We start from the raw sequence: 14,140 nt of genomic DNA, 5'->3' as shown, positions 1-14,140 counted from the left end.
TCACCCGGCGTGATGGTATGTGGTGCCATTGGTTACACGTCTCGGTCACCTCTTGCTCGCACTGACGGCACTTTGAACAGTGGACGTTAAATTTCAGATGTGTTACGACCCGTGGTTCTACCCTTCATTCGATCCCTGCGAAACCCTACATTTCAGCAGGATGATGCACGACCGCATCTTGCAGGTCCTGTACGGGCCTTTCTAGATACAGAAAATGTTCGACTGCTGCCACGGCCAGCACATTCTCCAGATCTCTCACCAATTGAAAAGTCTGGTCAACGGTGGCAGAGCAACTGGCTCGTCACAATACGCCAGTCACTACTCTTGATGAACTGTGGTATCGTGTTGAAGCTGCATGGATAGCTGTACCTGTGCACGCCATTCAAGCTATGTTTGACTCAATGCCCGGGCGTATCAAGGCCGTTATTATGGCAAGAGGTGGTTGTTCTGGGTACTGATTTCTCAGGATCTATGCACCCAAATTGCGTGAAAATGTAATCACATGTCAGTTCTAGTATAATATATTTGTCCAATGAAAACCCGTTTATCATCTGCATTTCTTCTTGGTGTAGCAATTTTAATGGCCAGTAGTGTATATAGGTTACAAAATATTTTTTGTGCGCTTTTTGCCAGGGTGAGGGATAATTGTATGTGTTATCGCTGTATTCCAGAACAGGTTTGACTGGGACGAACACCAGCAGAACATGGTGATTGGCGGCGCCTTCTGGCTGTACTGGGCGGGGCAGCTGCCCGGCGGGACGCTGGCGCAGTACTACGGCACCAAGAGGGTGTTCGGCTACTCCAACCTCTTCTGCTGCGTGACGACGCTGCTGGTGCCGCTGTTCGCGCATACCGACTACAGGCTCTTAGTGGCCCTTAGAGTTCTTCAAGGGGTCTCTATTGTAAGTCCTACTCAGAGCTGTCACGTATAGTCACGGAGAGGGCACACATACCTACACAACACGATAAAAAAAGTGAATCACCCAGAGGACACGGTTGGAATTCAATGTTTGAAGCTGTTGTTACCAGGCCTCTTAGGATGTACGAGGTCTGTTCAAAAAATTCCGGAACTTCGTCCACAAAATTTTTCCACGCTTACATTTTACATAATGTGCATTGTCTCCTTCGAAATACTCTCCTCCACAGTTGATACGCCGCTCCCAACGCCGTTTCCACCTCCGGAAGCAGTCTTGGTACGGCTCTGGCTGAATCTCGAGAAGCGCCGTCTGCGAATTTTTCTTTTATCTCGTATGTCGTTGCAAATCCTCGTCTTTTCAACGGGGTTTTCACCCTTAGAAATAAAAAAAAAAGTCCGCAGGGGTCAGATCTGGAGAGCACGGAGGAGAGGCAGCACAGTGCTTTCGTTTTTTCTGCAACAGTCACGCTTCAAGAGGGATGAATGTGCGGGTGAGTTATCGTCATGCAAGAGCTATAAATTGTCTCGCAACATTTCAGGCCGTTTCCTTCTCAAATTTTCTCGCACGCGTCGCAACACGTCCCAATAGCCCCACCGATTAAGAGTTTGTCCCTGTGGCACGAATTGCTGATGAAGTAATCCTTTAAAGTCAAAGAAAACTATCAGCATGGCTTTGACATTTGACCTCATCTGACGAGCCGTTTTTGGTCTTGGGGAACCTTTCCGACCCACTGTGAAAATTGAACCGTGTTCTCAACATCATACCAGTAGACATCCTCTCTTCACCAGTTATGATTGTTTTAAGGGGTCATCTCGTTCTAATTTGCGCGATCCAAATGCTCTTCACAAATTGCTTGGCGGAGGTCCTTTTGGTCTTCACTCATAAGCTGTGGGATGAACATGGCGGCAACAGGATGCATTCCAAGATGCTGTGTCAGGATTTCATGACATGATCCAACTTTAAATTCTTCTGCAATCTCTCAGACAGTTAGTCTTCCATTGGCACGCACAATTTAGTTGAGGTTCCTGACATGAGCGCCGTCGATAGACGTCAAATGGCGTCCTGAACGAGGGTCATCCTTAACTTCTGCTCGGCCATTTTTAAAATGTGTCGTCTGAAGCATTCGTAACACCGAGTACGGCTCAAGCACTCATCACCGTAGGCTTCATGCATCATTTGGCGTGTCCCTGTAAGGGTTTGCTTGAGTTTTACGCAAAATTTAATGCAGACGCTTTGCTCCTCTAACTCTGTCACCTCGAAATTCGCAAACTGTGCGACACTACGTCCTACTCAATCCAGCATTGAACAATAAATAACAGACATACAACAATGAAACTTTCGGCAGTTACGCATTACACACGGTGTGTGCAGGGACGCCAACCTAATGTTCCGGAATTATTTGATCAGATCTCTTATAATGGGCATGAACAGCGTCAGTGATCACTGTGAAGGACTTGGATATGTCGCGTACTCGTGTTGATAGGCGTATGTTAATAAAGTCAAGGCTTCCGGTCCAGATGGTGTACCAGTCAGGTTCCTTTCAGAGTATACAGATGGAATAGCTCCATATTTAGCAATTATATACAACCGCTCGCTCACACAGTTCCGTACCTAAAGACTGGAAAGTTGCTCAATTCACAGCAATACCCCAAAAGGGAAATAGGAGTAATCCACTGAATTACAGGCCCATTTCACTAACGTCGATTTGCAGTAGGGTTTTGGAACATATACTGTATTCGAACATAATGAAGTACCTCGAAGAAAGCGATTTACTGACACATAGCACGGAATCAGAAACTATCGTTCTTGCGGAACACAACTAGCTCTTTATACTCATAAAGTAATGAGTGCTATCGACAGGGGAACTCAAATTGACTCCATATTTTCAGATTTTCAGAAGGCTTTCGACACCGTTCCTCATAAGAGTCTTCAAACCGAACTGTGTGCCTATGGAATATCGCCCCAGTTGTGCGACTGGATTCGCGATTTCTTGTCAGAGAGGTCACAGTTCGTAGTAATAGACGGAAAGTCATCGGGTAAAACAGAAGTAATATCCGGCGTTCCTCAAGGAAGTGTTATAGGCCCTCTATTGTTCCTGATCTGTATTAACGACATAGGAGGCAATCTGAGTAGCCCTCTTAGATTACTTGCACGTGATGCTGTCATTTACCGTCTTGTAAAGTTATCATATGACCAAAATGAATTTCAAAATGATTTAGATAATATACCTGTGTGGTGCGAAAAGTGGCAATTGACTCTGAATAAAGGAAAGTGTAAAGTTATTCACATGAGTACTAAAAAAATCCTCTAAATTTCGATTATGCGATAAGTCACACAAATCTTAAGGCTGTAATTTCAACTAAATACTTAGGGATTGCAATTACAAGTAACCTAAGTTGGAACGATCACATAGATAATGTTGTGGGTAGAGCAAACCAAAGACTGAGATCCATTCGCAGAACACTCAGAAGGTGCAACAGATCTACTAAAGAGACTGCTTACTCTACACTTGTCCTCCCTATTCTGGAGTACTGCTGTGCGGTGTGGGATTCGTATCAGGTTGGACTGGCGGATAATATTGAAAAAATTCAAAGAAGGGCGGCTCGTTCTGTATTATCGCGAAGTAAGGGAGATAGTGCGACAGACATGATACGTGAACTGGAGTAGCGATCATTAAAACAAAGGCGTTTTTCGTTGCGACGGGATCTTCTCTGAAATTTCTATCACCAGTTTTCTGCTCCGATTGCGAAAATATTCTGTTGGCACCCACCTACTTAGGGAGAAATGAGTATCACGATAAAATAAGAGAAATCAGGGCTCGCACAGAAAAATTTAAGTGCTCGTTCCTCCCGCGCGCAGTCGAGAGTGGAACGGTAGAGTGACAGCTTGAAGGTGGTTCACTGAACCCTCTGCCAGGCACTTAATTGTGAATAGCAGAGTAATGACGTATATGTAGATGTAGACAGCGTTATCAGCATCTCACAGAGTTCGAAATGGGTGTCATTGTGGGTCTCCATTGGGCCAGCCCGTCAAATCGAGCAATATCCAGGTTTTTGGAGCATGCGGTTTTGAGAGTGGCCTGATATTAGACTATATGGAAACATCAGGGTAGGCATACTCGTCTGCTACACCAAGCGCATCGTAACCTCTACACATCTGCGCCTGCCATCCGGTAACAAGTGACGGGTTCCCACACCTTTGGTCGGAGGCAAGTTGTGGCGGTACTCGGGAATAACCATCCCAACCGTAGGCTGCCGCTAAAACGACGGCACAACCTGCTGCGTATGAAGTGGTGGCGTAAGCGGAAAGCATGGACTGCTGGCGAATGTCGTCGCATTGTGTTCAGCGATGATTCGCAGTTTTGCAGTGCCCCGGATGACCATTGTCGGGAAGTATAGCGGCGAACTGGGGGGAGGTGCCATTCTTCCAACATTTCAGAGACGACCCGTGAGGTTACTGCTGGTGTCATGGTGTGAGGAGCCATCCGGTATGATTTATTTATTTTATATGTCATGTTCCGTAGAACCAAACTGAGGAGCAAGTCTCCACGTTCATGGGACGAGTCAATACGTAAACTTATAACAGAAGAGTAATAATGGATAACATGAAACGTATATGATTCCCATGCTTACGACAAGATATAAGTTTAAATAAACAGAGTCAACAACGTAAAACCGGAATTAGTTTGATTTTTTAGCTTTTCCAGGAGCTCCTCGACAGAATAGAAAGTGTGAGACATGAGGAACCTCTTCAGCTTAGGCTTGAAATCGTATGTAATACTGCGAACATTTTTTTAATTCTTGTGCCGGGCTTACTGAAAATGTATAGCTCAAAGGAAGACATCGAAGCAGTTCAGAGACGGGCTGTTAGCTTCGTTACCTGTGGATTCGATGATTACCGAAGTATTACGGAGATGCTTCGGGAACTCAAATGGGAATACCTGGAGGGAAAGTGACATTCTTTTCGAGGGACGTTATTGAGAAAATCTAGAGAACCGGCCTTTCAAGCAGACTGTAGAACGATCGTACTGCTGCCAACGTATATTTCGCATAAGGTCCACGGCCGGCCGGAGTGGCCGTGCTGCTCTAGGCGCTACAGTCTGGAACCGAGAGACCGCTACGGTTGCAGGTTCGAATCCTGCCTCGGGCATGGATGTGTGTGATGTCCTTAGGTTAGTTAGGTTTAATTAGTTCTAGGCGACTGATGACGTCAGAAGTTAAGTCGCATAGTGCTCAGAGCCATTTCAACCATAGTGTCCACGAACATGAGAGACATTACAACTCTTACGGGGGCACATAAACAGTTGTTTTCCCCCTTCCGTTTGAAGTGGAACAGAAAGGACAATGACTAGCAGTGATACCCTCCGCCGCGTACTGTACGATAACTTGAGGAGTACGTATGCAGACATAGATATGGATGTGGATGTAGAAAAACTGCTTTCTTTTAATGAAACCCACCCCAACCTGCGTCTCATATCCGTGACACTCTCTCCCTTGTTTTGCGAAAACATAAAACGAACTGTCCTCCTTCTAACTTTTCTGATGTCCCCCGTCAATCCTATCTGGTATAGCATACCAGTACACTAGGAGAAAACGAGCAAACGGATTGTAGTCATCTCTTTGGTGGACTTGTTGCACATTCTAAGTGTCTGCCAATAAAACACTGTCTTTGGTTCACCTTTTCCACAACATTATCTTTGTGATAGTTCCCATTTAAGTTGCTAGTAATTGTTATCCCTAGGTACTCAGCTGAACCAATAACTTTTAGATTTGTGTGATTTATCATGTAACCGAAGTTCAGCGGATCCCTTTTAGTACTCACGTGGGTGACCTCACACTTTTTATTATTTGGGATCAATTTCCAATTCTCGCACCGCCTTTACAGAGACACCATCATCCACAATCAATCTAATGTGAATGCTCGGATTGTCTCCTATGTCCTTTATTTAGATCAGGAACAGCAGAGGGCTTACAACACTTCCTTGTGTAACGCCAGGCATCACTTCTGTTTTACTCGATGAATTACCATCAATACTACGAACTGTGACCTCTCTGATGGGAAACCAGGGAATCCGGAAGCACAATTGAGACGATGCTCCATAGGCACGCGATTTGATTAGATGCCGCTTGTGAGGAACGGAAAATAGAACTGAAATCTGTAAACTTATGGTAAAAACGAAAAAATGAAGCCAGAAACCTGTAAACTGGTGAGTGTTCGTAACCATGTGCCGGATATTCACTAGGTGGTAGAATCGGGCAGATGTGCAGCAACAATTTAAAGCTGGATGCCCTACTTCACCAGGCACGAACAACGGACTGTTATTCAGTATCTGCTTCAAAGAATAAATCCCCCGTAAGCTGATGCATGTTTTTCACAGCAGTAACTCTACGAATGGGGACGTCCGTGGGAAATGCCCTTCTTTGGAGCCAAGCACTTCACGTTTTGACCGCAGAAAATGTAGGACCACTGCAACCATCTGTGGTGTCACCGCCAGACACCACACTTGCTAGGTGGTAGCTTTAAATCGGCCGCGGTCCATTAGTACATGTCGGACCCGCGTGTCGCCACTGTGTGATCGCAGACCGAGCGCCACCACAAGGCAGGTCTCGAGATACGGACTAGCACTCACCCCAGTTGTACGGACGACTTTGCTAGCGACTACACTGACGAAGCCTCGCTCCTTTGCCGAGCAGATAGTTAGAATAGCCTTCAGCTAAGTCAATGGCTACGACCTAGCAAGGCGCCATTAGTAACATTGCATGTATCTAAAGAGTCTCACTTGTATCGCCACAATCTCCAGATGTACCAAAAGGACGGATTAAAGTTAAGTATTCCAGAAGCTACGTACTTTTCTTTATAGCATTCATTATGGATCCTGTTTCAGACCTCACGCCATCCTTCTTTAACTTAGCGCGTGCCTTTCGGCTTCCTCTCATTGTGTCTAGGCTGTCTTGTCTAGACACAACACCGTCACTACAAAAACTTCTAATGATATAGGATCGCATTCTGGGAACTGTTAACATGTTTTCGAATTATACAAAGTGTTCGCGGGATAGCTGCCATGTTAACTCATTCGGGAATTGTAATAGCGACCTCTGTGAACAATTTTTACGGTATGTTGAACAAGTAAAGAATGCTTTCCTTATAAGAATCGTCAGAGGGCACAAATCTCGTCTGCTGCCGTCAATCAGAAACGTAGAGAGCGAGTAAGGAATTGCGAACGCCTCATTACCCAAACCAAAAATTGTTCTGAACACAGCTATTTTGAGGTAAGTTCGTGCTGGCCTTCTCTATGGACGAAAAGTGCGTCATCATGCAGTAACACGCATCATGAGAAACCATAGGCTTCTTCGGCCAATAAAAGAGAAAGGTACTAGTCGTAAAGGTATACCGTGTGTGGAAACCTCATCTGGATCATCTGCTGATGATCTGTTGTAAAATAATTTTACACTGTCCCATATGCCCCAAGCGGAAATAACAGACATCAAGCTTGAGTTTAGACTACATCCAACCAACTCGCTAGGTTTTTTACTCGAGTAATTTCTACATTTCTGGATCTCTCGGATAAGCATCAGATGACAGTAAGTTCCTTACTAATGAAGAGGTGCGACCAAATGATTTAGAAGACTCGCAAACCAATTTTTTTCTACGGGAATTCATGTATTTCGTTACGTCAGTGAAGTTACATTGACTGTGGGGAGCGATATCGAAAAGTAAAGGACGTTTGTTGTGAGGGTGCACAATAAATGGTATTTACAAAAAATGTTTCCTATGTTGCAGAATAATAACACACATCTCATTCTAATGTATTGTTTCAGGGACTTTCATGGCCATCACTAAACCGAATCGTCTCGCAGTGGATACCTCCTGACGACAGAAGTAAATTTATGAGTTCTTACATGGGTAAGTATTCCACTGAGAACAAGTAAAAATTCATTTGCTAATTAAGTACACTTGGTGAAAACTGGGGAGTCTTGTACTGCAGCTCACATTAGCGCATTCATAGGGCAAAGGATGCCTTTTTTAAAAAGAGTATCAGCTATTTTATTTAGTTGAGACCTCTCCATGGTGAATATGAGCAATACAAAGCCATCGTCTGGGAATATAACGTAACAGCTTCACATGGAGCTGCACAGGGTGTACAAGTGGCGAGTGAGCATGACCAAATGAATAAGTGAGTTCGTCGTGGATGAGGAGTGAAATGCGCCATTGCCATGTCTAAGGAACGAAAAAACAAAAAACACAAAACAAAACAAAACGTCATGCAGATATCGACTCCCTTATCGTATAATGTGAGTGGAAACCTCATCTAGATTTTATCAGGCTATAATCTAATAACGGGATAATTTAGTAGAAACTCTAAGTCTTGGATTCCCTATCGGCCAGGTGCGTCTAACTAACTACTATCAACGAGACTCTGCAATGTACATTTCAGCCTCGCCATTACTGTCTAATTGTGTAGGGCTCCCTCTAGCTGGCATACAGTGCAGAAATGCAGGCGAAGGTGACCTAATTCTCGGGGCATTCGGAACCATATTACATTGTATGCTCTCAGAGTAAATATGCGTATTTTTCAATACTTATTTTCAATAGAGTGATCAGCAATACAATAAAAAAACGTAGCATTGTTAAGAAATGTTATTGTAATCATCTATTATGTCATAGAAATTTTTCTGATTAATTTAGTGTGAATTTTTATTTAAGATACTGGAAGACACAAAATGACACTGACTGATAAATATATAAGCAAAGAGTGAATATAGCTCCGATTGCTTTTGGTTTCATAAACAAGTTTCCAAAGCGTCTAACATGGAAAGTTTAAAATTACTGTGCGTTAGAAGTTTTGTTGCAATGGAAACTTATTTAAAAGATAGAGGATTTTTCAGTTTGACACGATACCCCATTCTAGACTGTTAACGAAGGTATGACGATACGGAATAGGTTCCCACGGGGACTTCTTAAGTGGAAGAACTCTGTACGTTGTTCTCGACGGCGAGTATTCGTCTCCCCCATACACCAAGCACCATTCAAGAATGGGTCGCATTAGAGCTCTATAAGCTGTCTCCTTTACATATGAGCTACACTTTCCTAAAATTACCCCACCAAACAGAAGTCGAACATTCGCCTTCCCTAGTGCCGTCCTTTAGTGCTCATTCCATTTCATTTCGTTCTGCAACGTTACGCCAAGACTTTTCATCGGTGTTATTGTATCAAGGAGCAGACTACTAATGCTGTATTCGAACACGATGGAGTTGTTGTCTCACTCATCTACATCAACATATTTATGCATTTAGAGCAAGCTGCCACTCACCACACCAACTACAAATTTTGTCTAAGTCACCTTATTTCGTCTCTAAAGTCACGCAACGATGATACCTCCCAGTGCATCACAGAACCATCAGCAAACAACGGCAGATTGCTGTTCACACTGTTCGTCAGACAACTATGTATATAGAGAATGAGAGCACACTTCCTTGACTAACCTGTCTAAAAATTGCTGTAGCTCTAAACCAGTGGACGATAACATCACTGCATAACGTCCTGTGTGGTTCTTCTTGGTAGCAGCTGTACCTGAGTCCTGAGACACTCACCGAGACAATGTCCTGATACGATATGCCGGACAGTGGAGTCGTGTGTCTACTTAGAGGCGATGGACAAAATATCGAGATACCAAAAACACGTACCACGCCTAATACGGTGTAAAAAACCGTTGCCATTAGAAACAGCTTCCCGTCGCTTCGGAATGGATAAATACGGGTCCTGTATGGTTTTTAAGAGAGTTTTACAACGTACTTCCTGCAAAATAGTGACAAGTTCAGTTAACGATGAAGAAAGAGGAAAGCGATTACGAACCTCTCTTTCCAAATTAGACCACAAAGTCTCAGTAATAGTGAGATCTGGTGGCCGGGGCAGGTGCAACAATTCACACTCATGCTCACAAAACCAGTCCTTGAAGAGCTGTGTGAACACGGTTTCTGTCGTCTTGGGACATAGCATTGGGGAACAAACGTTGTTGCTTGAAATGGCCCTGATCTGCTAAAATGTCTTATAATCCTTAGCAGTAATGCCACCGTGCAGAGTAACCATGGCCCCCGTGGAATAGCACTACGTGGCTGTCCAGGTCATCGCTAAATCCCCGCCATGCGAATAGGCAGTTGACAGGGTAGGCTTGCTACGACGTTCGCAAGACGTAAGCTCGTCCAGAAGTTAGAAACAGTCAAACAACACTTATCCGACCAAATGACTTGCTTCCATTGTTCCATAGTGCAACTTTTATGACCTTGGCTCCACGTTTTTCTGTTACAGACATTTGCATCAGTGATGTATGGTTTAGGAATTCCACCTCGCTCTGCGGTTCCCAGCTTATAGAGCTCCCTTTGTGTTATTTTGGTGCTGACAGGGTTAGCGAATGCGATTTTTAGTTCTACAGTGACTTTTTCACTTGTCCTGTTCAGTAACCGTCTTTCATGAGCACTCAACACTCTCTTTCGTCCGCGTTGTGCGGAGGATTTTTTCCCCTTATCCCTGTATGAAGTATACGGTGTCTCTTGAAACAAGAAACAGTTCGGCACCTTTGTTTGCGGAAGGACCAACCACATGAGCACCGTCAATTAGCACACGTTCGAATACACTTAGGTCCGACCTAATACGCTCACAGCTACACTGAACACTGTTCTGATAACGACTTATACTTGCAACGTATCATATACAACCGCTCACTTGACGAAAGGTCAGTTCCTAAAAACTGGAAAGTAACACAGCTCACACCAATATTCAAGAAAGGAAATAAGAGTAACCCATTGACTTACAGACCCATATCACTGACCTAAATTTACAGTAGGATTTTGGAGTATATACTGTACTCGAACATTATGAATCACCTTGAAGAAAATGACTTATTGATACATAAACAACACGGATTCAGAAAATATCGTTCTTGTGTAACACAGTTAGCTCTTTATTCCCATGAAGTAATGAGCGCTGTCGACAAGGGATCTCATATCGATTCCATATTCCTAGATTTCCAGAAGGCTTTTGATACCGTTCCTCACAAGCGACTATTAATCAAATTGTGTGCATATGCAGTATCGTCTCAGTTGTGTGACTGGATTCGTGATTTCCTCTCAGAGAGGCCACAGTTCGTAGTGATTGACGGCAAATCATCGAGCAGAACAGAAGTGATATCTGGCGTTCCGCAAGGTAGTGTCATAGGCCTTCTGCTGTTCCTGATTTACATAAATGATCTAGGTGATAATCTGAGCAGCCCCCTTAGATTGTTTGCAGATGACCCTGTAATTCATCGTCTAGTAAAATCATCAGACGATCAATTCCAATGACAAAATGATCTATGGTGCGAAAAGTGACAATTGGGACTAAAAAAAGAAAAGTGCGAGGTCATCCACATGGGTACTAAAAGAAATCCGATAAATTCAGGGTATACGATAAATCGCACAAATCTAAGGGCTGTCAATTCGACTAAATACCTAGGAATTACAATTACGAGCAACTTAAATTGGAAAGACCACATAGATAATATCGTGTGGAAGGCGAAACAAAGACTGCAAAAAAAAAAAAGGTTCAAATGGCACTGTGCACTATCGGACTTAACATCGGAGGTCATCAGTCTCCTAGAACTTAGAACTACTTAAACCTAACTAACCTAAGGACATCACACACATCCATGCCCGAGGCAGGATTCGAACCTGCGACCGTAGCCGTCGCGCAGTTCCAGACTGAAGCGCCTAGAACCACTCGGCTACCAGCGGCCGGCACAAAGACTGCGCTTTGTTGGCAGAACACTTAGAAGATGCAACAAACCCACTAAAGAGAGAGCCTACATTACACTTGTCCGTCCTCTGCTTTAATATTTCTGTGCGGTATAGGATTCTTACGAGGTAGGATTGACGGAGGACAAAGAAGGGCAGGTCGTTTCGTGTTATAGAGCAATAGGGGTGAGAATGTCACCGATATGATACGTGAGTTGGGGTGGCAGTCACTGAAACAAAGACGATTTTCTTTGCGGCGAGATCTGTTTACGAAATTTCAAACACCAACTTTCTCTTCCGAATGCGAAAATATTTTGTTGACACCCACCTACGTAGAGAGAAATGGCCATCATAATAAAATAAGAGAAATCAGAGCTCGAACGGAAAGATTTAGGTGTTCCTTTTCCCCACGCGCCATTCGAGAGTGGAATGGGAGAGAGGTAGTATGAAATGGTTAGATGAACCCTCTGCCAGGCACTTAAGGGTGAGTTTCAGAGTAACCTTGCAGATTTTGCACAGGTTCCTTTCGCTGTCAGATACAACATGCAGGCTTGGCAAGTATCTGTATTTATGTTCAGCCATGCAATTCTCGTTGTATTGTCATATTTTTGTCCAGTTCCCCTGTATTCAATTTTGGCGGCTGAATGTCCATTTGGAAACTAGACTCTAAGACAAAAAATGACGCCCCACGAAGGAATTATCCGACTGGGACGGTAGTTGGTACATGTGATATAAATGTACAGACAGACAGATGATTACAATTTCAGACAAAATGGATGATTTGTTCAGGGGAAGGAGCCCCACAGTCTGATGATGTCAATAACGCGTTGGTCCACTTCTGGTCCTAATGCAACCAGTTCTTCCGCCTCTGGCACTTACACAAGCAGTTATTCGGCTTGGCACTGATAAATAGTTATTGGAGGGATACCGTGTAAAAATTCTGCACAATTAGCGCGTTAGACCCCCAGAATCCCGGGCTTGTTGGGGGTCATGCCCATAATGCTTCAAACTTTCTCAACTGGGAAGAGATCCGGCGATCTTGCTGGCCAAGGTAGGATTTGGCAAGTACGGAGACAAGCAGTAAAAACTATCGCCTTGTGTGGGCGGGCATATCTTGATGAAGTGTAAACACAGGATGGTTTGCAATGAAGGGCAACAAAACGGGGAATATCGTCGATGTACCGCTGTGTGCTGGGTTGCCGCGGATGTCAACCAAAGTGATCCTGCTATGAAATTTAATGGCACTCGCAGACCATCACTTGTGGTTGTCTAGCCGTATGGCGGGTAGCAGTCAGATCGGCACCCAGCTGCCGTCCGAGGTGTCTCCAGACACGTTTTCGCTGGTTATTGGATCTCAGTTCGAAGCGGAACTCATCACTGAAGACGTTTCTACTCCAGTCAATGAGATTCCAGCCGAATACTCTCGATACCACTGCAGGCAGGTGCATTGGTGTGGTCAACGACAGTCAACGCAAGGGGCAGCCTGAGCTCAGCACTATTTTTGTGGATCGTCTATTAATGATCTTTGGGGTCACCGGAGCGCCCGTTGCACGTAGGATCAATTATAACGATGAAGCCCGGGGCTCTGAGTGTCTTTCACACAATTGCTCAGTCATCGTGTTCTGTTGTCTCTCTAGGTCGACCACTTCCTTCTTGACGCTGTGTTCGGCCGTGGTTCACACATATATGACAATATTATCGAACAGTGGCGTCATTCCTATTCAAATGGGCGATTCACCGATTATTCCAACAGGATTCTTCGAGCCTAACTACACGTTCTCTCTCAAATGCTGACATCTGTTGTTCACGTGCCTGTGTGCGAGGCATATTTGTCGTCCTTCTGAGTACATGGAATGAAATTTGCGAAGACGTAATGCCCTAGTATCGTCATGTACCCTGTTTACTATCCTTAGTAGTATGGCGGTGAAAGTACGCTGCAGCGTCACACATTCATCCATCGGCCACAAAAGTTTACAATTTTACATTTTCCGTCGATACCTGTATTAAGTTTGTGACCCAATGCGTTTTTCTTTTTTTAGGTGTGTATTTGGGTGACGTAGGCTGGATGCGTAACAATGCTTGTTGTTCGCGTTGTCTCTGCAATCTCTCCTAAGTTGATCATGAGTAGTAGGCGGCTTGATGTTGTTCTGTGTAGGCTGTCTCGTATGAGTCGAAAACACAATTACGACTGTAACTACAATGAAATGGAGAAGAGTAAGATACGAATTCAGACAAATGGATGGTCGATGGACCTAGAAAGTTCTTTTCTGGATTCCAGGAGATAAGAATAGTCCGAGATAGCGACCTGTGTGAGTATGACTAAATGTAATGCATGGAAAAATCAAGAGAAGAATTTTATCCAACAGCGGATATTAATTGACTAATAATAATAATAATGGTGGTGATGACGATGTCCTAATTAGTTGCATGCAAATAATTATTGTGCTACCATGCCCT

General features: G+C 44.0%; 1 protein-coding gene across 1 annotated transcript in view; it reads left to right on the top strand.

Moving 5' to 3' along the window:
* LOC126456550 (sialin-like) overlaps window positions 1-14,140 on the top strand; it is a 98,499-nt gene that overhangs the window by 48,138 nt on the left and 36,221 nt on the right. Inside the window, exon 3 of the mRNA XM_050092297.1 lies at window positions 7,736-7,820. Within this exon, the coding sequence (XP_049948254.1) occupies window positions 7,736-7,820 (85 nt within the window). The remainder of the gene's footprint in view (window positions 1-7,735; window positions 7,821-14,140) is intronic.

This window comes from Schistocerca serialis, chromosome 2, assembly GCF_023864345.2.
Source record: "Schistocerca serialis cubense isolate TAMUIC-IGC-003099 chromosome 2, iqSchSeri2.2, whole genome shotgun sequence".
NCBI classification, from domain to species: domain Eukaryota; kingdom Metazoa; phylum Arthropoda; class Insecta; order Orthoptera; family Acrididae; genus Schistocerca; species Schistocerca serialis.
The sequence above is the reverse complement of the archived record's forward strand: the minus strand, read 5'-3'. Positions and strand labels throughout refer to the sequence as shown.